Source organism: Trachinotus anak, unplaced genomic scaffold, assembly GCF_046630095.1.
Source record: "Trachinotus anak isolate AG129_WGS33_773 ecotype Australia unplaced genomic scaffold, CSIRO_AGI_Tana_v1 ptg000002l, whole genome shotgun sequence".
In the NCBI taxonomy this organism is placed as follows: domain Eukaryota; kingdom Metazoa; phylum Chordata; class Actinopteri; order Carangiformes; family Carangidae; genus Trachinotus; species Trachinotus anak.
Genome location: NW_027273853.1, coordinates 21,707,352 through 21,734,223, shown reverse-complemented (window position 1 = coordinate 21,734,223; position 26,872 = coordinate 21,707,352). Strand labels below are relative to the sequence as shown.

General features: G+C 41.4%; 1 protein-coding gene across 1 annotated transcript; it reads right to left on the bottom strand.

Annotated features, from left to right (window-relative positions):
* Positions 1-1,115: 1,115 nt before the first annotated feature.
* cbln1 (cerebellin 1 precursor) lies at positions 1,116-23,188 on the bottom strand. Its single transcript, XM_071506018.1, has 3 exons — positions 22,367-23,188; positions 21,036-21,155; positions 1,116-5,337 (listed from the first exon to the last, which is right to left on the bottom strand). The coding sequence occupies exons 1-3, from the start codon at positions 22,622-22,624 to the stop codon at positions 5,140-5,142; spliced, it is 576 nt and encodes a 191-aa protein (XP_071362119.1). The 5' UTR covers positions 22,625-23,188; the 3' UTR covers positions 1,116-5,139.
* Positions 23,189-26,872: the final 3,684 nt, after the last annotated feature.

Sequence of the window (26,872 nt, the reverse complement as noted above, 5' to 3'; positions counted from 1 at the left end):
TTATGAGGCTCCTAGACGAGTTGTGCATTTTTTTCCGCTGTGACACAACACAAACAAACACTCATGTTTGTTCCTGATGCCCAACGTCCAGCCATTGTTAGGTTGATATCATGTGGCCATTATAACCACCACATGTGAGTCCCCAACTTAATACAATGGTCAGTGGAAATTCTGGATTCTGATTGGCTGGACAGAGTCGATTGGCTTTTAATGGCCAAACTGTTCAACCAGAAACAAACAGTGACAGAGACAGAGAGAAGCAACACAAAGAGAGAGACAGAGAGACAGAGCAGCTCCTGGAAAGTAAGATGATGACTGTCTTTCAAAAATAAAAATAAAGAGTAGAAATGTCATCTTATATTTGTTCCAATACAGTATTTGGCAATTACAAGGGAAAGGGAAGTAAAAACAACACAGTCTGAGAAGAGGGAGAAGAGGACAGCAGCAGAGACAAAGAACAGGCTGAAGTTGGAGAGAAAATGTGTTTAAGAGGAAGGACAGGAAGGAGAATCAAGTGGCGGGAAAACAAGACATACAGAGAAGAAATGAAGTCAGATGAAGAGGGAAAAGAAGAAGAGCAGGAGGAAGGAGGGATCTGGAGGAAGAGAGGAGATGGTGTTGATGTTTGCTTGTTATTCCAGCACTAATTTTCCCCCTGGAGCTCATTACAGTCTGGAGAGAAACAAACCACAAAACCTTAAAAACCAACAGAGTGGAGAGAAAAACGGAGGGTGGGCTGGGGAGAGGGGGGATGAAAGTTAAAAAGAACCAGGAGAAAGAGAAAAGAAGGACAGAGGAAGCAGAGACACGAGGAGCACAAATCAACTGGATTTAAAAAGACAAAGATGGAGGGAGGACAGACGGAAGAGAAGAGGGAAGAGAAGATGGATAGAGTGTAGAAGAGACTGCGTGAAACGAATAAACGATATGGAGAAAGGAGGAGACAATAACAAGAAAGACACACACACACACACACACACACAGACACACAGGCACACATAGTGAACACCGCCCACCATTACACACTTCGACACACCTGGGGCTGAGTGTGTCTCTGGTTGCGTTCAGAAGTTATGCCAGCGTCAACAAAATAAACTGCCAGGCCAGGCTTAAAGTAGGTTTAAGAAAAATAAAAGTCCCATTTAAATTTTATTGATTTAGTCAGAGCAAATAAATAAGAAAACAGTAGATAAATTGATTTGATTGATTGATAAATCAAAGAATATCATCAGTCTAAATATTCACATGTAATTTACAGTAAAGATAATAATAATAATAATAATAATAATAATAATAATAATAATAAATAAAAGTCCTTTTTAGCTGTAGGTTTTATAAGTAGTAGATTCAGCTTTTTAGCCACAACTTGGTTTCACCCAAAACAAAAACAAGAAGCATGTTTTTTTTTATCAGAAGAGCAGAACAGCAGCCTCAGATTTCCACACAATCACTAGTAAGTTTCTCTTAGAATATTTTTTTTCTTTTATATAACACTGAAGTACGGAAATACAGATATAGTCATCAACCAGATTCAGTTTTCAGTATTAGTATTATCATTATTATCATCATAATACCAGTAGAATAGAAACGGTGGCTTAGATTTCGATATATATTTATATATCCATATACTGTGTAAATTTATGTATATATATATATAATAGAGTTTGTGGTTGTACGTTGGTTTCAGTGTCCAAAGTCCAACATTGAAGAAAAGCAAGGAAGGATCCGTGCTGGGAGGCAAACGAGTACAGCAGCAGATAAAGTACAGACATGAGGAAGGAGAGGGAGATGGGCCGTTGCGCAAAGGAAGAAAGAGGTGAGGTGATTCAAGGGGTAACAGAGGTGTCCAAAACAGAAGAGAGAGAAATCTGCACTTGCGGGTAAACAGCATAGTCGAAGAGAGAAGAGGATCCGGGAGAGGGAGGGGTACGAATCTGAAAAACAGCAGCAGTGATAGAAAGACAAACAGAGGGAGGGGACATGAAGGTGTGGAGGAGGGATGGTTGGAGAGAATCGAGGTTGATTTGAATTTTTTGGGGAGAGATGATAAAAACACTTGATTGACTGCATGACTGGAGACTGGGTAAGGTTTTTATTATATCTACAATTAAAGGTTCTGTAAACGAGATTTTAAATTTGGAGTGATAGTGTCCTTAGCAGAGAAGTCACCCTCCACCTGTATGTGTTGCAATCCGAGTTTCTCCGTTTGTGTCCAGTCTGGAAACCAAAACAAAGAACAGAAGCCTCCAACAAAGAAATTGATAAGACCAAAACATGAGCGGAGTGGCCATGGGGACAACCGGTTCAAATCCCAGTCATACAGAGGACCGTCAAAACATCCCTTAAGCTTTATAAGATTTTACGAACTCTGTCTCTTTACTGCCTGTCACTTGTGTGGCTGGTACCAGTGAATAAATCCGTGGCAAAATTTCTTTTGGTCTGGCTTTACCAAAACAGAGAACCCGACGATCTGCTCCAGCTCGACTCGGAACTGGCTTCTCTTCTCTTCAATGCATAAGAAACTTGATGACATCGTGTTGCGTGCCTGTTTTCATTACTGACCGGCCACAGAAAGCTTGACAATATTTACTAACTTGCTGTTACCGATATTTAGCAAATATTGCTATTGCTATTTGGCTTAGTACCATATCATGGCAATGCATTTGTACACAGAGTAAAGATTCATTTGTGCTTCTCATTGTGGGTTAAGTGGCTGCTTTTACTGGGCTTTGTAACAACTTATCCCTGCCTTCACGGGGGGGTCTGAGATGCCGGTGGTCTAGTGCAACATCTGGTGGCAGTGACGTTTACAGAACCTTTAATTTAATTTAACCATTATTTAACCAAGACTATGATCTGTTCCCAACCTTAATCAAGGGCTGTGGGGGCTTCAAAGTAAGAGTTAAATCATGCTTTAGTTATGGATATTGTAAGTAGATATTGTAGGGATCAAGCCTGGATTACGAACTGGGCAAAGTGGCCAACTGCACAATGTCCCCAGAACCCCAAGGCCCACAAAAGCCAAAGGTTTACTCCATGTCCTTTGAGTCAACATAATATGATTTTATCTTTTTTGTTTTAAATTTGCACCACTGAAGTAGAATATCAAATGACGCGTCCTCCATCCTCTATCGTGTGCCACTGGTCTTGTAGGTGAACCTATTCCAAAATTAGTTTCAAATACTTGTTTTAATTTACATTGCTTCAATTTTTGCACAGTTATGTTTCATTGAATTGCTTCCATTTTTTTGTGGTTAACACAGAAAATTTAAGACATGGTGTGTTCTGGGCGGCAGAGTGGTGCAGTGGTGAGCACTGTTGCCTCACAGCAAGAAGGGTTCGAAGCCCGGGCCTGGGGCCTTTCTGTGTGGAGTTTGCATGTTCTCCCTGCGTCTGCGTGGGGTACTCCAGCATCCCCCCGCAGTCCAAAGACATGTGCATTAGGTTAACTGGTGACTCTAAATTGCCCATAGGTGTGAATGTGAGTGTGAATTGTTGTTTGTCTCTATATGTCGACCCTGTGATAGACTGGCGTCCTGTCTAGTGTGTACCCTGTCCTCGCCAGGAAGAAGAAGGCTCCAGCCCCACTGCCACCCTGTACAGAAAAGCAGTACAGATAATGGATGGATGGATAGTGTAGTTCCATCATAAGATTACCAGGCTTCAACCAACAATTTACATTAATTCATCCCACAGTTAATTTCTTAATTAATTAAGTTAATAATCAATCGATTGTGCAGAGTTTAATGAAAAGGTCCATTATAACTCCCTGAAGTGAATTTATTTAAATGTCTTGTTCTATCTTTATCTTGATCAGCAGTCAAAACCCAAGAATGTGGGGAAAAGTAGGGAAAACCATCAAATATTCACATATCACCCTGCCAGAGGTTCATCCAGCCACAGGTAGGGAGGTGTTCACTATCAACATTTCGCAACTTGGCAAGCATTAACTTTCTTTCAAAATACATTTATTGTTGCAACTTAGTAGTAAAAAAAAAAACAAGCATTACTTGATTTATATTTGATGTATAATTTGCACATACAGTTTGGTTTTATATATTGGTTTTAGGTTTCTATTAGCAACTGAGAATGTGGCAGCTGTTGTTTAAGCTTTTCTTTTTTGTAATAAGTGTCCAGCTTTGTTATTGTATCACAGCTGGACACCATGGTTGACATTTCTTAGATTTGGAGACATGTTTGTTGTGTGAATAGGAAAAGACTGACAAGGATGCAGGAGGAAAGAGGAGCGAGAGAGAGTAGGATAAGTAGCAAGGAAGAGAGAAACAGATGTGAATTTCAAGACCGAACTGTCTAGGTATCTGAAAATACCTGAAGTATTTATTATGACACCTATAAAACACAGCTTACAGGTGCGGTAAATGTTTCCTCAGCCCCTGATTTTGTGATCAGAGTTTAGCATTTCCCCTTTTAAAAAAAAAATTCTAGTTTGGCTTTGGGGTAGAGGCTGATCCAAAATCAGTGCAATTTATATCAAGCAGAAGAAAAAAAAAAAAAAACAAATATGGCCACACTAAGTGGAAGATGGGGGCAGTTCTTGGAGAAACATTCTTCAAAGCTCATATTGATGAATTAATGATTGAATGATGAATATGGAGGAAGGGAGGGGATGGGTTTCACTCGGGCTTTAGAACACTCTGGAACATATAAATGATCAATTGCGTCTTTCAGCAGAGAATAAAAAAAGTTTTGGCTGTCCAAAGCTGCAGTCAAGCCACAGAGAAAGCAGAGGAAAAGGATGAATGAAAGGATGGATGAAAGGAGGAAGGGAAGTGAAGAAGCTGGCCATACACTCTCATGTACTGGCTCCATAATTCTTCTCCCATTTTACCCTCGTTTTTTCGCTCTGTGTCATGCTCTTACATCTCTCTAACATCTCTCATCCTTCCTCCTCCCTCCACCCTCTGCAGCATCCCAAACAGAAGTCTGTTGTCACATCCCCTCTTCTTTTTTCTTCTTCTCCTCCTTTTCCACCACCTTATTCGTGTCCTTTTCTTTTTTCCCATGCCCCTCTTCTTCCTCCATCTGCCTTTTCCCCACCTTCATCATACTTTCCATCTTCCACCAGCTCCTCCTCCTTCATTTCCACCCTCTTCTCCTCCTCTTCCTCGCCATTTTCCTCTACATGGGGAACACCAGGAAGCCAGAGAAGGTGGAGTATTTCCATCCTCCCATTAGGTTTCCTCTCTCCAGTTTGAGGTAGGCCCGGTCTCCCTTCTCCATCTGGATCAGAACACCATTGCTGGCCGCCTCGCGCGTCACATCCTGGTCGCCTGCAAACGCAGAGATCACCGGCCAGCCATTGTGCATCAGGCTCACCTGGATAAGGTGGAAGAGGACAGACAGTTTACAGAACGAAAAGGGGGGTGGGCAAACAGGCTCACAGACAGTCACCCACACACGCAGGGAAATGTAGTGGCACTTGCTACAAAACGCACGCAGATTGTTCCTTATCATGATGGTGCTTTCATGCAGATTCAGATCGTCATACTTTTAGACTTCCTAGTTGAGCTGCATGATTTAAAAAAAAATCCTGACATAAAGCCATGTATGTGGTTATAATAACACAGAATATTATATTTGAATGGCACCGCTTTGTGTTGTGCAGTCAGCACATTGTCAACGGATTTATCAAGAGAGTACTTCCCTGCTTTTCAATTACTACTTTGAGAAGATTTAACAAAGACTTAGATAGACATTTACACATAGAGAGATACAACAGTTCCACACTGTGTCTGACTCAACAAATGCTTCAATGGGGAATAACATCTTCTTCTTACAAAGAGACGTATCTGTCAGTGATCTGTCCCCCCTCCCTCCCCAGGCCAGCCAACATACACACCAGACAGCAGCTTTCATTACTTCTCTTTTGAGCAACAGCAGAAATACAAGCACTCGCTGGCTTTGTTTCCGCTTTATGCGTCACTAAAAAAAAATGAAGAAAAAAAAAAAAGGTTTTATGTTACCCCAGGTACCGATGTGGCACTAAAACAAACTGAAATACATTTTGGAGAGATGTCTGTTTATGCAAACACTTTACAAAATCTGTGTGAGCAAACCCACTGTTTCTTCATAGGAGAAATAACAGAGTTTGTGTTCTTATGCATTTCTAAAGGTGGTTGTACACTGTGAGACTGTGACTTCATGGTGACTGGCTGAGCATGAAGAAGTTGTATCACGCTGCTTTGTATGTTGAGGCTCATATTCTAAGTCACTTTTAAATGTGATAATGGCATGAGATGGTTAAAGTGGCAAAAAGCACAAACTATTTATGAGAGATCACTGATCTGACAAATCTGCCTGAGAAACAAAACACTAAGGCAGCTCAAATGTTCAAAGGTGTCCCAAATCCCAGACTCTGGAAACAAAGGGAGTGTTTAATGAATATTCTAACCAATTATAATGTATTGAATTTGCTGGGAAAGACATCAGTCTGTTGCTGCCCTGCACGTAGATAATGTAGGAAAATGAACAGATGAATTGCATTTGATTAGATGGATGTTTGTGATATTGTGTCCACCACCTGTCATACACCCTGGAAGCAAGTAAACTGTTGCTAACTAATGGAACACAGTCATAAACATCCCACAATTATACACTTATCCTCCTCATTCTACCTGATGGTCAAGACAGGGAGAGAGAGTTTGTGTGTGTGTGTGTGTGTGTGTGTGTGTGTGTGTGTGTGTGTGTGTGTGTGTGTGTGTGTGTGTGTGTGTGGGCAGGAGATGAAGAGCCTGTCAGAGTCAAGAGCTCTCTTGGCCTGGCACTCCTCTTAACAGCAAAGTGAACATAGCGAATAAAGCAGTGTGCGTGCGTGTGTGTGTGTGTTGCTCTGTGATGAAAACACTCAGACTATGCTCAAACTATTTTTTTAATTCTCTGGACACTGGCAGGTTATGGCTAAAATGACATTTTACAATGCTGAAAATCTTGTTCGTCAGGACAGATTTAATAAAAGAGGTTGACGTAGAATAACACAACGACGTATCGACATATTTATCTAATTATACTTTTTTAGTAGCACACCAGTGGCACCATCATGCTTATAGCATTGCCTAAATTTAATATATAACACACTTTGCTAGCAGAATTATTTAAAATTGGCAGACATAATGAGCAGACAAAAATATTTGTTGTCTTGCACAGACAACCAGACAGGAAACCCACTCAGGTATCACTCAGGCTAATACATGTGAGACAATGTGCAAATTTATATTTCATGTAGTAAAAATAACTGCTGTGTTACCGCAGTCTAGCTGCAGTTAAAATCATTGCTGAAACAAAATGTTTTGTCCTACATACAGAAGCTTCTACACAGACTGAGGCATCGCTCAGTGTGAGATGAGAGAGTTTTGTTTCAGCTGCCTGACCTGAGCTTGGCTCCTGCTGAACACATCTTGTTCTGTGGGGAAAAGAACTCACCCCCTTATATTTATTCAACTTCCACCATTCAGTTTGAGAGTTTCACACTCCCTCCTCTGATCCGTATTCGTCCTCTCTCCACAGACCACAGAGCGGGCAACTGGTCACAAGTCTTTCAAACAGTGACACAAACACTGCTCATGGATGGGAAGGGGGCCACACAGAGTCAGCAAGTTTCAAAGTGCACTCGTGACAGCTTTACAGTTAGTTTAAGGAGCCAGACCGAAGGAATTCATTGAAAACGCTACATACGTGGCAGCATCTTCACCCTCCAGTCTACACCTGCCATCATTTTAGGTATGAAACATGAAACATGTTACATGTCATGCAACTTAATTAAATATCTTAGGTAATTTGAAGACAACAACTTTAGGGTCTCTGCTGTTGTTTTATAGATTAAATAATGACTGAAAAAAAGAACTAACATAAGAAAACTGAAGCCAGTGTCATTTCAAGATTTGCCTCTGCCTCGCCATATACCTCCCTCTTCCTGAACCTCTTCTCCCGCTCTCCCTGCTACCCTCGAGGATGGCAGGCAGCACATATCAGCTGCACAGTACTGACAGTCAGGGTACAGTAGCCCAAACTTGCCAATCCAGGTAGCAGATGTGATAAAACGCCGACAGCGTGTAGGTCTTCACAGAGGAAACAGCGGGTATGGGTGTGTTGACATACAACTCACGCTGTCGCCGACACTGCCTTGAGAAGCGAACCACTCGTGTGACATAGAAGATGAGTGCAATGGTGAACTTGATTTCACCACGCACCACTTCCAGTTCAATCAAGGTAGAGCTCGCTTGATTTGGACAAGTTAACGTTCTGTAGCTAAGTTAAGCAGCAACCCCAAAACACTGTGCACCATAAAACATGTGGCCACGCATTCTGCATCAAGTTCAGGTGTGTGTGGCCAAGAGACACGTGGAACGAACTCCCCGACACTTCCGTTGAAAGGTGACCAGTCAGCAGCTCTGACATCAAAATTACTTTATCAGTATCAGTCTGTCCCTACAGTGATGAACAATATTGGCAATTTGCAGATAACCGGTAACCGATGATATCGCTAGTGCTTGGTGGTATTCTCACAGTACAAATACAACTTCATTAGTGTGCGTCTTGATTGATTACACTGTTTCCAAGAGCCTTCAATCATGAAAACCATGAAACCTGGACCTCATCATCAGTAACCGACATCGCTCCAGGCTGTGCTTGAGAGGTGATGAGTGAAGAAACACAGTACGCAATTAAAACAGAACACACACACCCTTTTATCGAGGGTTTCCAAGGACACTGTATCACGTGTGATAGAGATGGAAGGTGGGGTGTATGGAGAAAAGCATTTGAGGCACTTCCCAGTCTGACTATTATCTTTAACATTTTTAGTGAGGCTCAACTCACCAAACTTCCAAATTTGTAATAGTTACAATATCTAGTAAGTAAAGCACAGATTCACATGTTAACGTACAAACTCACTTTCTTATTTTACACTCAAATCAAGCAGAAAGACTTAAAGGAGGCCAGTCTAAAAATATCAAGCCCTTCCTCCTCCACCCAAAATGTCAAGCTGAGCTCAATATTCTCCCAATACAGACGACGGACACTTAGACTAAAAGGAACATCGTATGTGGAGAGGCGCTACCAAAGACTTCAAGTTAGCCCTATTAACCTCCAGATTATCATATGAAACAGACATAAATGGAAGGAAGAACAGATAGATAGACAGATAGATAGATATATAGATAGGAGGGGAGATTAAACCAGAGGAAGATAAAGGACAACACGAGGGGGAGACAGGGATGGAGGGGGAGAGGGAGGGGAGAGATGGTTTCTGTCCAGTGTGCATGTAATGCTTCCAAAGAGAGACAGAGATTGCAGACTAAAAAAGCCAGCATCACTACATCACTCTGTTACCCTGAGACACGCTCACATACACACACACACACACACACACAAATCATGCAGACAAAATCCACCCTCTTGCCTCCCCATCCATTCAGCCAACTCACTCATGTGGAACTCACACTTACAAACCCTCCCTCCCTTCCTCAAACACACATACAGTCTTTTTTCCTGTCCATACACATAACACACACAGACATAACACACACACAATCTGTGTTTCAATTATTCAAACGTCTTTCTTGGTTGTCTTGCTTGCTTGAGCCCCCTTCAGATCTAGAATCTGTGATATTACCAGGCTTGTCTATCAGGTAAAATGATGGCTTTTAATGTCCGTTGTGGAGGAGTGCCACACTGACTTTGTTAAAAACATGTTGGGACCGTTAATGGAGAGGGGCCAAGATGTTTGTGTGATATTTCACTTTGGCGCGTGAGAGCCGGAGCAGGACGTGTATAATATAAGAGACAAAAGGTTGTTTCTGCTGCAGTTAGAGCTGATTTTAATTTGATCATTGTACCAAATTCCAGACATATTTTTAAATGAAAGTAGAGAAACTCACAAGTCATTCTTTAGAGTCAAATCCTGATTAAATTGTATAATTATGTGTGTGTGTGTGTGTGTGTGTGTGTGTGTGTGTGTTTAGACAGCCTGTTTTCATAACTCAGCACTGTAGAAAATTGCCAGAATTACTCCTAAAGAAAAATGACATTATTTTCAAATATGAGGTCAATATGTAAAATGAAAACAGTGCTCACATCTCTCTGTCTTTTGTCTTGTCTTGTCTTCTTACTTATCTGTCCACAATCTGTCTCCCTCCCTCTCTCTCTGACACACACACACACACAGCCACACTGGGTCAGTGTGTGGTGCATGCTAGTGATGTATAGCTCTAATAAAGCTGTGACAGTGGCTTTGGAAGGATGAGACTGTGGTCACCACATACACACACACACACACACACACACACACACACACACACACACACACACACACCTGTATGAATAAAGAGTATGTGGTGGTTGTGGCTGTGTGCAGCTGTCTGCCATTCCCTCCCCCTATCTCACACACATACACACACACACACACACACACACATACAGACATGCTGTCAACTACACCCTTACAATTACCATCCATAAATATAAAAGCATGATAATAGGGCTGCGCATCATGTCAGGCCTCGATCGATCTGCATTCATTAATGCATAAGCCCCAATTAACTGGCTGAGTAACAGAGAGAGAGAGAGAGAGAGAGAGAGAGAGATAGGGATGGGGGAGGGGCGGTGGTGGTGGTGGTGGTGGGGGGTGGTGTGTGTGTGTGTGTGTGGGGGGGTACATAAAGACAGGGAAAGAGACACAAAAAAGTTGGAGGGGAGGGAGAGGAGCGGGGAGGTAGAAAATCTTGCTTTCGATATGTAAATTGACGTCGCACGTCTCAGTGCAGCACTTAATGCCAACGACATGATGACATCCTGTTATTGCATCATCAGTTCCTGTCCACTCGTCTGTCTTGACATGACAATGATGCTCTTTTTTTTTTTGTCCTTGTGTTTTGTCCTTCTCTTTCCCCACATCTTTTTTCTTTTTCATTTGTCTCCTTCTCTTTTCTATCCCTTTTCATTTCTCCCTACATCTTTTCCCTTGCTTCCCTTTCTTATTTCTCCTTAATCTATTGCTTGTCACCTTTCTTTCCATTTTTCCCCTTTCAATTTTTTTCCTCTCTTCACAGAAAGACACTTAGTCATAGTGATGGATACATACATAATGGTGTGTCTGTCTGGGATGTCTGTGACACCCTCTGTCTTTAAAATGGCCAAGTTTCCAATGGTGGAAGTTTTCTAAAGTTTGTAGCAAAGTTAATTCAGGGTCATTCAGGAAACGGATACACAGCAGAAAAGCAAACCTCTGACAGGAAAAGAAGTGTTCCTGAGAAAACAGAACTGAATCAGTGTAAGACAGGGAAGACTGGCTTCACAAATACATGAAGTCTCTACTCTCCAAAGACACCCAACATGTCACCTTACAAAATAGCATGCACTCACTTTCTTGCAGATTGTAAACCTTAAAGAAGTTTCAAAAATTACGCGATAACAGTAAAAGTTGTCAAGTTCACCATGTTAGCTAACCTGTCTAGCACCGTCGCCACTTCCTATTGTTGTTTCACAATACAGACTGCCACTACCTTCAGATTTAAACATATGTGTTGGGGGAAAACATACAAAGAGTGTAGCTCTAGGATGTTTACACATCAGCGTTGCCTTATTGCAACAAATGAACAGAGCGAAAACAGCGAGGCTCCTGCTGAACCAGAGCTGTCTGAGTGGCAGAGCAGCTGGTGCAGTGATCAATAAAGCATGAATTGAAACGATACAAGAAACAGGAAACACTTTTGAGGTGGAAACTCATCAGTTTCTAGTAACATGTTTTGCATTTTGGAAAAAAAAAAATCTTTTCCTGCCACAGAGGCCTTCACCTTATTAGAATCTGGAACATCTGCGCCGGCCAGTGAGACTTTATTTAGGTCAAGTCTGTGTTTAATTGGTGGTTCCAACAAGCTTTTTTGTTGTTGGATTGGCTGCTCTTTGTTGATGGTCTCTTTGAGCAGATATTGTGTAAACCTGCATTAGGTGCTCTCTAGAAATCTAGAAACACAATTACCAGCCTGCAACTCTCAGAGGGCCATGGCTGTGTTTTGTAACCATTTTTAATAAGCAGTTTTTCCATTTGAGTTCAAATTCTTTACATAAAAGGAAGATAGAGTTAACATGTTATGATGCCTGAATATCCTAAATACTAATAGGAGGTTTGTCTGTTGAAAGCAAACTCTACACTCTACAGATTTTAAATTATCACTGCAGCGAAAATGCAGACAGTCCAACTCAGCTCTAGATTTACATCCTGTGCAGTGAAAGTCACTGCAAAAGATTATGTTACACTAGTCCCATCATAGAGAGTGGGAAAGACGGTCTGTCTCAAGTCTTCTAATGAACATGCTGTTGTGATCACTGCAGCCTCTTCACCTCTGCCACCACAGTGTGACTGGCTTTGCTCTTGATTTTTACCTGATTACATCTGATTGTTTGTTGATTGGCAAGAAATCTAATAATCGCCCAGTGTTAATTGTGACAATGGTGGAGATCAGGCCAGTTTTTACTCTTACTGTCCAAGGCAGAAACAGTGGTAACAGTGGCTTCACACAGGAACTTGTCTAATTGTAAAAGCCTATTTCAGACTGACTGATTTTATCAATAATGAAGGTGCATTTTTTGAATTTGATGCTAGTCGATGAAAGAAATTGTTCTTTTGTTTTTGTGAATCTGAAATGTAGACCTGGCTCACATGAAGCTGGGCTATGAAAAGATTGCATCTGAAGTTAGACACATGATCTGCTTTGTTCCTATGTAAACACAGCATTAGAATTTCAAAGGAAGCAGTCTGGGAGTTTTCAGAAAAGTAAGCAGAGCTGATGCAAAGAGATGGAGGCATCAGAGCAAAGGTCAGAGCTTTACTTAACTATTTACATTTTATCCAGATCAGAGTTATAATTCTTCCCCAGCTGTCATCAATATTGCCTCAGGGAGCAACATCATTAATTTGGGGAAACCACTGAAAAAAGCCTTCACCCATCATATTTCTTCGCTAGTGAGAAGCAAAACATGCACCTCTGAATCTGCTGCCAAATGTCGAACCACACCGAATGATAAAAATTAATTAAGATAACTCATTTCAGTTTCAATGACATCTATGATTCTTTACAGATTTTACAAATTGCTCTTTGCCCTCTGCAGCATTAACACATGCTGGACATGCAAGTTTTGTACACACACACACACACACACACACACACACACACACACACACACACGCATACACACATGCTGCACTTTTTTACAAATTTTACAAATTGCTCTTTGCCCTCTGCAGCATTAACACATGCCGGACATGCAAGTTTTGTACACACACACACACACACACACACACACACACACACACACACGCATACACACACGCTGCACTTCAGGTATTCTAACAGAAAAACTGTGACTTATCAGTCTACAGGTGGTTAAAGCAGAAACAGTCAACTTTTCCCTACTATCCTTCCCAAGTGGTATTACTGTTGATGCTGCAAAGAGCAGATCACTGTCAGGAACACAGAAACAAAACCACTTTGAAAATAAGAGAGAATAAAGAAGTATGAGATGAGAAACCCCGTTCTCAGTGCTATGATAAATGCAGAGTATATGGTGTATTAATAATAGGCAGGTTATGTTACTTTGTGACCCAGTGGAAATAATGCCAGCTGAATGAGCTTGTTGGGGACCAGTCTAAAGACCATTTTCGGCCGTTATTTTATAGCCATTACATTGTGCAATCAACATTTACAACAGAATGATAAGTCAAAGTAAATAAATTGTCTCTTTTAAAAACCAGGTACCAAACCTGAGAAATTTGCAGTTTTTACATACACTGAGCATTTGTGTATCTCTTGCTAAATAAAGAGATGCAAACGCTGCTTTTATTTTGGCAGTTGACTGGAGGTGCAAAGCCATTTTTCCAGTTTTAATTCATTTACATTTGAGGTTGAAAATGGAGTGTTGTCAGTCCAGTCACAGGTTGTTGACTTTAACAATTTCAGGTTACCTTAACACTGTATTGTTTACCCATAACAGTCTCTTGAGTAAAACATAAACACAACATGCAGTATTTAATCTTTGACAAGCTGCAGTTTTTGTACATCACAGCCATTCTATCTGAATTAACAAGAGCTGACGATGATGTATGCATGTACTATGAAATGGCAGTCACTTACATACCTGAGCAGGCTGAACAGTATAATTCCATATATTATGACATAATAATAACATGTAATATAGAATCATTGATCTGATACTATGGAGAGAATTTAAACATTGCTTTAGGCCTAAAGTGCTGTTGGCAAGAAATGTAGATGTTCTTTTTTTAGACTATTCAATTTAAAGATAATGAATGTTCAAAGAATACTGTCTCTCACACCTCCTCTCTCACACATGAGCACAAATCAGTGCAACTTTCTATAATGTGCTGCCAAACTGAGGGGGAGCACAGGTTGATTGGATAAAAATGAAACCAAGCATCTGGCTTGCAAATTGTGTGTGTGCGTGTGTGTGCGTGTGTGTGTGTGTGTGTGTGTCGACAATGACATAAACTGTAAAAACAGAGGATGAGAGACTTCATCTCTGTCATCACTGAACTACACAACATAAAAACAATGTACAATCAGACATAAATGCATCTCCATTACATAATTATCACACTGATTTACCGATAATTTACATTCAGACACCAACAGAGAACAGAGACAATGATTTCAAATATTTCACTTTGGAATAACAGACTTCAGCTTCTGACAGTGATTTTAATGGATGGACCCCCACTATGGTCACCTTTGTATCTCTCCACAGCTAAATCCATTAAAATGTTTCACTCTGCAAAAGACCTAATGAGCGGAAAGGTGAGTTTTTCTATTTGAGTTTTAGGAGTATTTTCAATTCCTTTTCATTCTTGTTTTCTTCATGTTGCTGGCTGAGCATCAATCTATATCACATAATTGTAAAATTTGCATGATATCTACGATAAACATAGAGTGCTTTCCAAAGGTAGAAAGAGGTATATCCATAAAATAGCCAACACATATATCCAGTATATATTACATCAGTAGCTGCATGTATTATATTAGTCAGGTTTCAGTTAGGGTATGGGTCTCTCTGCTTGAAGTATTAAGTGTTAAAGAGTAAAGATCCTCACTCCTGGCAAAATTATGCTCTGGTATTCTTAGCTAATAAGGTCCAAAAAATATGACACAGTGCTTACATGATTCTAAACTATTGGATAGTCAGTGGTGAGGAGGCAAATGAGAGACAAAGGGAAGGGGGAGGGGTATGACATGCAGCACAGTCTCACGCTGCACTCACATTGTGGGTGTTGCAGTTATATGGCATGCACTGTCACCATTCATCCATCATGGTGCACCTAAAATTATCTTTATATACAGATTTATATAAAAATGGAATAGATATATACATGTTTATTTAAAACTTTTATATCAAACACTGGGGTAAAATTCAAGGAAATGTAGGGAACCTAGACTAAGATTTGATGTTAAGCAGGTATGATATTTACAATGTTAACTAACTTAGCATCTTAGCATGCTAACATTTGCTAATTAGCTCAAAACACAAAGTGCAATTGAGGCTGTTGGGAATGTCATTAGTTTTTCACCCACGAGATGAAAAGCCCACCAAAGTGATTACGATTCACCCTCACGTGGACATTAATGTGTGTACCAAATTTCAGAACAATCCATCCAATATTTGTTGAAAGAAAAATCATGTATCAACTTCACAGTGGCACCACAGGAGGTCAGTCAGTAAGTCAGTAAGATTAATCTGAAAGCCACAAATGTCTGTACCAAATTCAGTGCCATTCTATCCAATATCCAGTAATGGATGGATTTGCACATCCATCCAGTAGATGTTGAGATAGTTCACTAGATAATGTAAGTGAAAACTTTGTCCTGATCGCCAAAGTCAGTAGGCTTCATCCTCTGGGGACAACGACTGTCTGTGTAAGATATTTTCAATCGACAGACATTGCCATCCCCAGCGCAATCCCACTAACATGGCTAAAGATAACGCTCCCTCATTTGTTACCTGCTGCATTCCCAATTTGTCTACATCCACCCTTCAACCAAGCTCACAAACAAGCAGCTAAAATACACCGTGTGTGTGTGTGAAGCCTGACAACTCCTCGGATATACTGTCTCTGTCTCTGTGGCCAGTTGCAGACAAACTACTATTATTCCATTTTTTCTTCAAGCTTTCTCCTGCCACCATTTCAAAGGCTGGTGAACATAGGAAGAGCTATGGTGTTTATTTATGTGCCTCTCATTTTCCTGAATCTCCACCTTACAAGATGAACGCTGTCTGAGCCAGAATTAGTGAATGTCTATTTTTTTATTTATCTATTTATTTATTTTTGATCATAACTCAATTCATGCTCTCATTAATGTACCGCTTGGCTACTAGGTTCCCGCAGACACAGCTGCAGTCCGTTGGAAGTGCACTGAAACATGCCAGTATTTCTTATTTCTTCTTCTCTTCATGATGGTCCCACTCTATAGTTTTCACTTTAACAAATATTATTAGCCTTTTTTACAGAGAACATTCAGAAATCTGTCCTCTAGACCTGGCCAAAAATCTGATCTTTCTTGGTACACACACCCTGGACCTACAAAGAAATATCACATATTCACCATTATCCTCTCCCTTCAAAAACGCCTCAGTTCATGCAAGTTAGAGACAAGTTGTTACTGAGTGGTGTAGACAACAAAATACGATTTGGTATGTAACTAGGCTTCTATGGTTGGTCCCCAGATGTTTTATCTAGGCACTACCACGGCTATAATGTACCGGTGTAGACAGGAGGTTGTCTGCGTTTACATTTTCTAACTAGGCCTGTTCATAATGAAATAGGCCATTAAGATGCATTTTGTTCATAACTGGAAACTTACAAACACACCAGCTGAATGAACACGCCACAGAAGGATGCAATTTTCAAAAATGTTGAAATGAATTTTTGATCTGTTTGGCACAACATATACATTAGTTATTAACACAGTAATAATAATTTAGTTTATACAAATTGTCCTACATATACCGAGTGAGGCAAAATCATAAATCATTTTCAAGAGTAGGCTATATACTGGGCAGCGTAATTAGGTCTAATTAGCCTCTCATGTTATCAAATCACTATATGGGTCTGTTATAAGAGTTTACTGAGATCTTCTATTTGATTGCACAGCAAATATAGATGTGCTGTGTGTGTGCGTGTGTGTGTGTGTGTGTGTGTGTGTGTGTGTGTGTGTGTGTGTGTGTGTGGCTATTTTTGTGTTTAGCCAGTGTCTCATAAGTGTGAGGGTAGTAGTGGAAAGCTGCACAGGGAATCATACGATATTAAGGAAACTGTTTGATGATATTTGAGGATGTCTAGAAGGGATGTGACTCGAGCAAAGTTTCATCTCAGTGGTTCTATACACATATCAATCTTTAAAAGTGTATGTGTTTTTAAAACAGAATTCGCCATCACTTTAATGAAGTGGTGCTTATACAGCACTTTGTGTTAAGACCATTTTATAAACCATTTTAATCAGAGAACAGCCTCACAGTCACACAGCCTTCATTATAGATTATATAAAATCTATAATTATATTGTTAAAAGAAATTTTCACATTCACTGACGCTTGCAGTGTATACATGTCAAACATACTATACACTTACTTAACTGTAGGCCTGTACACTGTGAAAAATAGATCTGGCGTGAACTGTTATCTGTGCTCCATGTGGGAATATTTTAGTACAACTTTATGCAGCTAATATCAGATTACAAGAGAAATTGTGGATATCTTGCCTTGAAACGAAATCAGTGACTATGGTTTCTCACTTGCCCAAAATATCCAACCAGCCTCATGGTGGTTGAACAGTTGATAAGTCTATTTAAAGTCCTGCTTATGTTGAAATGCTTTGGGGATTTATTCCCATTTTTTCTACTTGTATATATACTTAAAAAAGGCATAAAGACATAGAAAGACAAGAATAACAAATGAGTTAAATCAGAACTCATGTGGTGCATTGAGTACACAACATTGATGCTAAACATACATTTGAATTATCAGGATGGCAGCAACTGCAGCAAATTGAAATGAAACTGAACCGTGTTTGCATTACTTACAGTCGTCTTGCTTTAGCATGTAGAACACTTAACAGGGATGGGATTTGCTGTCCTGAATGTACTGCATGGCATTTGAAAACGGAGCATGTTTGCTATTTCTCAGGAGTGAAATATCTCACCAGAATATGGGATGACCCCAGTGACCAAAGTTCGAGGATAAAAAAACCATTAAAGTATAAACATGAGTTAGCACTAAAAGAGTTGAAAGGATTTGGCTTTGTTGCAGTGTTGATGGACCTACTCTGAGTCAGAATGTGCCATAAATTCTTATAGGTAGGACATAAAAAGTAAAATCTCTTATTATCAAGACAACAGCTTGAAGCAGTGCCTCAAGGTTTTCTCCTCTCAAATGGAAAACGATAGTACCAGACAGTTTTAATACACAAACAGCATGTGGTATTTTAGACACGGTACTTGTGTACCTTTCATTCCTACAGAGCTGCTTTGACGCCTGAGGCCTTTATGGATGCCGCTTCTGAATGCTTGACTGCCCAAAATACTGCTGTAAAATATCACTTAATATCACTTGTAAAATATCACCGGGCTGCAAAATCACAATAAACAGTGCTTGAATATTTCTTCTTCATTTCCTGGCCAAACAAGTTTTTGCTCTTAATTATCTTTTCAGAAGTTTGATCCAGTGCTCTGTGGAAGACCAGCATCTTCTTAACGCTGACAGATTGAGTAATATTAAGACTGCTGGCTTATGTTTTGATTTTGCTAAAGTTGCCAAGCAGCGCTTTAATGGAAGGCAAATGAACTTCTAATACCTCAAACCATTTCCAATATACAGTATTAGACTCTTCAAAAAGCAGTGAAAAAGAGACTTGTATTAAACTGATAATCAATAGAAACCAGAGAGCACCTCACACTGTAGAGTACTGATATCTTACCAGCGCCTCATCTGTTTGTCTTCCTGACCTGTGAGCGCTCTGCTCCAAGCTGCAGGTACAAGACGTCCACGAATAGAATTTATTTGTTTCAATTTGGTTTCAAATAGACAACAGTGGTACATGTATGACATGTAAATCGTGGCACATGAAATGGAATCCTGTAACAAAGGGAAGTGTTTGATATGTATATTGTAAGTGTTTTTTTTACTGTAAGTAAGCTGTCCAATGTTGAAAGTGCATGCACAGCTGATGGGTGACATTATGGATAAAGTGATATGAGTTCTCTTTAGTTCAGTGAATACACTGTATTTAATCTGCAATGCTTGTATTTAATTGCTAGGCAAAAGCACAGAGATAGAGAGAGAGAGAGAGAGAGAGAGAGAGAGAGAGAGAGAGAGATAGGTTTGTAGTGGCATTTTGACACCCACACCACCCCTCACAGATAGACAGGCAGCAGAAAGCACTGATGAGAGATGGAAGTAACTGTTTATCCTTCCCTTTGTACATCAACCCAGCATCCGCTGATCAATAGCTACTCATGATGTCTGGCTTTCTTCCTATTTCTCTCCTCACCCTACCTCAGTCTTCTCATTATTTCTTCTGTTCCTCCCTCCAATCCTTCCACCTTTTCAGTTCTCCATTGGCCTTCCATTTCTTTCCATTCCCCATTTTCTCTTCATTTTCTTTGTCCTCTTTTCCATGGCTTTCTCATTCCTCCTCAACATCTTTTCTTTCCCCTTGTCCCTCTAACTGTTTTGTATTTACTATCAACCACTCTCCTCTCCTCTCCTCTCCTCTTCTGGCTGTCTCTCATCTCCTGCATGCACCACAGTAGCTGCCTCTAAGGTAATCAAACAGTGGGAGTTTTCACCACAGCAGATGCGCTGGATGGAAGGGAGTACGAGTGAAAGAGATTGAGGGTGAGCTGCGCACAGGTTGGATGCTTAGAGGACAAAGGACAACCCACACCTGTCTGTTTCATGGTAAAAACATGACAGAACAAAGCTTTGTCTAAACTAATATATTATTGTTAAATGTTTAAGGTGCCTCGTCCATAAATGATGCACTCTGGCCTAAAGATTCTTGTTGTATAAGTCCACCAGTCGGGCAATTATCAAAATCACTCCAGTAACAGTTACAGTTTTTTTTTCTCCCTCTTTTGCTGCATCTCATATCTTCACCAAGAGAACACAGCAAAATTGGCACAAATAACAGTACAAATGGTAATGTGACAGACATAATCGTCACTGTGTTCTGGGTGGTATGACAGGCTTAATTACCTCAGAGCCATGAGTCAAGTGTTTGCCATCCACGGCCTATTTGCATTCGGTCGCACAAAGATGACCGGGAATACACACAGATCTCGACACAGCTTTTCCCCTTCACATATCACCCGCCCTCCCCGTTATTGTCGTTACTGCTGCTGCTGCCCTGCTAATTAATTCAAGACTCCAGTAATAAAGTATATAAGCAGCAAAACATAATGCCAAAGCGCCAGGGACCCAACAGCATAATTACCCAACAGTTTAATTTGCTGGAGGTACATTGTAATTAACGCTCTGTGACTTGTGCAGCATCATCATCAGGTTAAATACTGGAAACTGGCTTTCGACAAGTTGTTAGTAAGATGAGAGAAGAGTTGTGATAGGGCCCAATGCAGGAAGTGTGAGAAACAAACAGGTGAAAAGCGTGTTATCTCCACACAGAAACCCCAGTGAGTCCGTGCATCTTGTACGAGAGAGGGAATTAAAAACGCTGCCTCTGTTTCCTCTGTTGACTTGATGTTTGAATTTTCTAGTTGCCCCATGTTGTCCGCTCTGTTCTCTGTGCGTGTATCGATTAATTATGATTGGGCCGGTGAGGGTGGGGGGGACTAGCTTTCATGTGCCCGCCCCCGCCCCCGTCGTCGTCTCCGAGGGAAGACATTTCAAACATCTACAAAACGACTGCCAGCTCGGCCTGGACGATAGGCAACTTTTATGAGGGAACAACACACACACACACACACACACAAAGATGAACCCACGAACACGCGCTACCTGTATAGTTTGGCGGTTGTAGACTTTCACTACGTGGAAGTTAAAACTGTAAATCCCTTTGCGCGGCGCGATGAAATTACTTCTCTCCTCGTCAAAATTCTTCCCAACGTTTACAAGAACCTGGAAGAAAGAAAGAAAGAAAGAAAGAAAGAAAGAAAGAAAGAAAACTTGATTGATTTCTCCGCCTTGTGTTTTTCACAGCAGCTCACTGCAAAGATCGCATGAAACATTTGAATGAAGGGCGTCAGTCCCAAATATTTTCATGAAACATGTGACTCCAAACAGACGCACATTGAACAAAGATGGAAAAAAAAATGTCATCATTGTTTGATTAATTTTGTAGAATGAAAACCGGTTCAGCCCAGGTGTGATCATATTACATTTTCTTTTCGGGAATAATTTCAGTGAGAATCTACCTGTTTTCTCTTTTTTTTTTTTTGAGCGTGTGGAGGAATAACTCTCTGCTTTTATCTCGGCTTTTTTCCACGACACAGCTCCCGAACTTCACGGGGAATGAAAAGGAATTTAATCAATCTTTCAAATGAAATTTTCAATTATGCATTTCTGCAGCCAAATGTGTGGTTTTATGGATGGAGGCGAACTACGGCGTGTAATTGAACGGCAGTTTGAGGGGGGATTAACCTTTAACGGCGGGCGGGTAGGACCTCGCCCTCTCGACCTGTCCTTACTAAATTATTTGGCGAGATGTCAGTTCCCATATCGCATATTGTCAGCTGAAAAAGTTGAAATATTCAGAAGCCTTACCTACCAGGCTTTTCTTTCCCAACCACTTTGGAAATGTATTATATATATATATATATATATATATATATATATATATATATATATATATATATATATATATATATATATAAAGACTCGTTCATTTCAGCTCCACTTTTTGGAGCAGCATCCCTCGCCTCATTGAACCTGGACTTTTGGTTTCACCGACTTTGTAGTCGTTCTACACACGTGCCCACATGTTGGGTTCATCATTTACAGCACGAACCCTGTATTCAGTGTTTGGAGTTTGTTCTGAGACACAGAAAAGGACTCAGGGAAACAATCCCGGGGACGATATTAAATGGTCTCCGCATAAAGAACAGCCCACTATAATGTTTCTGAAGCCTGTGCGTGCGTGTGTGTGTGTGTGTGTGTGTGTGTGTGTGGTATTTTACGCTTCTCTTCAGTAACAGGCAAGTTCTCCTCCACAGAGCAGGCTGTGTTCACGCCACACATTAATCACACACAACCACACGATCTTCAAACTTAAAGCTGACCGAAAGCAGCGGTAAACATACACCAGCACAGGGCTGGGATCCCGCTCCTACCCGATCAAAGTAGATCACCATGGTCCGGTTGCTCATCTCCGACGGCTCATGGTTGGTGTTCCGTACTGCGGAGAACGCCACCTTGGCGCTGCCGGAGCGCACGGAGATCCCGAGCGCCGTGCCCGTGGGGTCCGAGGTCGGGTTGGAGTCGCACACCACGAGGCACTTCCCCTCGAGGACGATCGGTTCCGTCTCGTTCTGAGCGCGAGCCGGACCGGCCGCCAGCCACACGGCGCCGAACAGGCACAAAGCCCACATACCGAACCGGGACCTTTACAGCGTGGGTCTGTTTCCACCACCTCCCCCCACTCCCTCCTTTTACGGATCAGGTAGGAAGAGTTTCCCGGCGTTCCCCCCGCAGAGGCTCGATCAGGCTTGTTCTGCAACTGGAAGACGCTCCGCTGTCTTGGAGTGAAACGGCCCCACGGCAAACTGCGTGTTCCCCACGAAGTCTCTCAGAGTGGGAGCCAGACGCTTTACTTTTACGTTTCTCTCCTTCCTCTCCTCTTCTCCAGAATCAGCAGATTGAGACCCGAGTTTCCCAGTTTGCACCTGTTCTTCTCCCTGTTTGGTTTTTGCGGGTTTTTTTTTTTTTTGGTTTTTTTTTGGACACTTCTCAGCAGTTTCCCGTCACTCGGAGACACGGTCACGGGCAGCTGTGGAGGGGCCGTGGACGAGTGACGAGGCACGAGAACACATAGCGCGCGGGAGGGAGCTCCGGCTGCTCTCTCTCTCGCGCGCGCCTGAATTATTGATAACGTGAGATATGAGAGTTTCAAACACAAAGGGCTCGAGAGGAAGATGCCCTGATCCTCCTCTTTTTTTCCCCTTTCCATAGACACCCCCCCACCCCCCCACAGACCCCTCCCACCTCCGTTAACGGAGACCTATCATCGGATTAGCGCGTGCGCGTCTTTGATATTTTCCAATCGCTGCGTGCGGACCGCCCCCCCCCCCCCCCTTCTCTAGCATCTCTCTCTCTCTCTCTCTCTCTCTCTCTCTCTTTCTCTCTCTCTCTCTGTATCTCTGTCTCTGTCTTACCTCCCAGACTACTATTACACATAGCCTATCAATCTATCTATCTATCTATCAATCTATCTATCTATCTATCTATCTATCTATCTATCTATCTATCTATCAATCTATCTATCTATCTATCAATCTATCTATAATCTATCCATCTATCTATCACCTAGATTTTTCTCCCTATATCTTACGAACTTGTTCTTTATTGTCCCCCCCCCATCTCTCCATCTTTCTATCCCTTTCCCCCTCTCACCCAAACACACACTGTCTTCTCAGCAGTTTACAGCAGTCCAGGAAGTAGGAGCCACATAAGATAAGCGCTCACACACACACACACACACACACACACACACACACACACACACACACACAGTCCACATTCACGGTGTAATCCACCGGTCAACGTCTTCATCGCCATTACCATCATTGTCATCATCACTGAACCAGAGGACTGCCTGGGAATATGAGTTGTTGCTCTGCGACCAGGAAGTCATTTTCGGTGTGGAGCTGAAACCTCTCGAGGATGTTTAAATACCTTCTGAAGTTATGTAAAACTAAAGTTTGCAGGAGGATTGAACAACAAACAAGTGCAAGCAGACATTGAACACACATGTTGGTCAAATAAATACCTGGGAGAGGGGGTGGGGGGTGTTTTCATGTTAATACTGATGCAGCAGTATGACGTCTACTGCCCAGCGTGGCTCAAACTCCAAAAAAGCTGGATCTTACACGTCCCATAGTGCAACTTGTCTGCCTGGTAAACACCCTCGTCTTTCAAACTTCACATCGACTCAGTGGAGTCAAACACTACAAGATGTATAATGTCCTTCATTCTGTATTGTCTTTTTTGTTTGTCGCTTTCCTCATCTTTCAGCTGCTTTTCTTCCTTTTCTCTCCCTTTCACTCCTGCTTCCCTCCCTCTCTACATCATTCTGTCTCTTCCCTCTGTCTCTTTACGGCTTTCTGTCTCTATTTATTTATTTTTTTGTCCTCTCCTCATCCTTACCTCTTCCACCCCTTCTCCCACTGTCTTTTTTTTTCTTCCTCTCTCTGTCTGTTTTCTTTCTCTCCCTCCCTCCCCTTCATCATTGCTTCAGTTTTTTCCTCCCTGTCTCTCCGTGTCTGTTTCTCTCTCCCAGGGGTTTCCTTCAGCCTTTAATACAAGCTGACAGTGAATGACAGGCCAAAAGGACTTCTCTCAGAAGCAGGACGCAGGGGACGAGCTACATCTACTCTCTGTCTCTACCCCCCCCCCCCCCCCCCCCTCTCTCTCTCTCTCTGTCATACATTAAAATATAGATGCTGTCACACAGTCAAATCTCAATTTTCCTTTCTTTCTCAGGATCACATTGCTCTCTTGCCAAACACTCTTTTGTGTGTGTTAGTTTCCTGAGGTTGTCACAATCACACGAGAGGAACAGAGCTCATTGTTTGTCAGGGTGACACTGGCCTTACTGCAGTTTAACTGGACTGACAGACAGCAGCAAGTTGCCATCACAACCACACCTACTTTGTCTTTGTGTGTCAGGGAGTGTGTATGTGTGTCCCTGCATGTGTTGGGTTTTGCTCAGCAGAGATTAAAGAGCGATCATGGATATCATATCCATTGCCTCTGGCCCGCGAGGACTGTCTTCTCTCCCGACTGCCTGTCTGTCCACCTGCCAGCCTAATTACCTATCTGTCTCTCTCGCTCAGCCGTCTCTCTGCCTGCCTGCTGGCCGATGATGCTCTCTAGCCTCAGACTCTGAGGCTGCGCAGTGCTGTCATGACATTTAGGAAGTGAGATCACCAAAGTTCATCTTTTTTGGGGTAAGAACAGAGAGAAAATAATCAAATCAAAGCTAATGTGAGGTGCAGGAAAAAAGACCCATTCTTCTAACAATAATTAAGGAGATAGCATCAGGGAATAAAACGCAACCAACAGCCAGTGTAAAGTGGAGAAAAATATGGCTTTAGTCAGTTGGCATATTGTCTGGAAAGAGTCCTATTGTCGTCACTGGACTAAAATGTGCAGTTTGGAAGCTGATTAGGTGTGAATGCTGAAAGGAACAAGTCTCGCTTTTTCTATTTACAGGCCTACTTCAGTCTAATGATTATTGTAAATAAAAGGGAGAAGGATACATGATATGGCATTACGTTTATTCTCTTTCTTCTACTATAGTTTTGACTAGCTTGTGTTGTTTGCAGCTTTTATTTCTAGGCAAAGATAAAATAGGTTTTAGCACATGTGCACTAGTTTCCTCAGTGTAACTGTCAAATTAGTTTTGATAGTATAGTACAAAAAATCGCCCATCAACAAATTGGCTTCTTTTGCATGTTGAACATTATGCATTATGTAATTATTCTACATGTCCCTGTGTCTCATTTCCTATGAGTGATGCAGAACTGACCCAAAGCATGTCTCTTAACTAAATTACTGAGAGAGCGGCCTCACTTTAAAATGAAGTGTGAAGCTATTAAAACTACAGATGTGGAGCTGAGAAACATAGCTCTCAACAACTATTCTCTCTTTCAAAGAAAAAAAGAGATGAAGACACGAGTCAGAGCCTGGGCAAAGACCAGACTTTAACCTCGGCTGGATGTGGACATGTTCAAGACAGCTGAAGGAGCACAACACCAACATCAATTTATGTCAGAAATCTATTAAGAAAGGTCTTTTTAAAAACTTGTTTGTTACTCTTTACTCAGTCAAGCAATTGAAAAACTATTTTAAAAAAATTAAAACAAACAACAATACATACAGATGCAGACACAGACACAGTTACATCAAACCTCCCACTGTGAGTTTCCAGTTCAAGACTAAAAGTCTGGCTGTTGCTCTTGCAATGTCTGGCTGGTCACATCGTCCCTACCTACTCTCCTGAAACAAAGTACTGAGCCTTCTGTACCCTGAGACAGATGTAAATCGTCAGTATAGGCTGATGAGCCTCACAACCACTCTCAGTGATTGGGACAGGCTGTTTGTTTTGGGTAGTCTACAAATACCTGCTGCCTCCCTGCCTGACCACTATAGTTTGTGAAAAAAGAAATTAATGTTACTCTATTTTTGCCTTGATGAGAAAAATATTTCCAGTCTACTTTTCAATGATGCAGCAAATTGTAGTTTTCCCCCCAGGTGCTGCCATGATCACTTTTACTGATCACTATATACAGAAGTTTTCTTGATGTAACCCATATTACTGTCACAACTGTGCACTGAAATTGAAATGTTAATATTCACCATGTTTTCAGAACCCTTTTGTGGATCTTAAGAATTTGGCCTATATATTTCAGCATTTCCAGTACTGTAAAGTTCCTGGAGTTTGCAGGACTGAATGATGTTGACAGGACATACAAAGGACTGTCTCAGCACAACATTCACTAAGACTGCAAGCGAGCTTGTATAAAGATTAGGGTTGAGGTTTTAGTGACAGGTATGTATAGCTACCTGAGGAGATGCTACTAATTCATCAAAAGTAGCTGTGCAGCAAATGATTACTT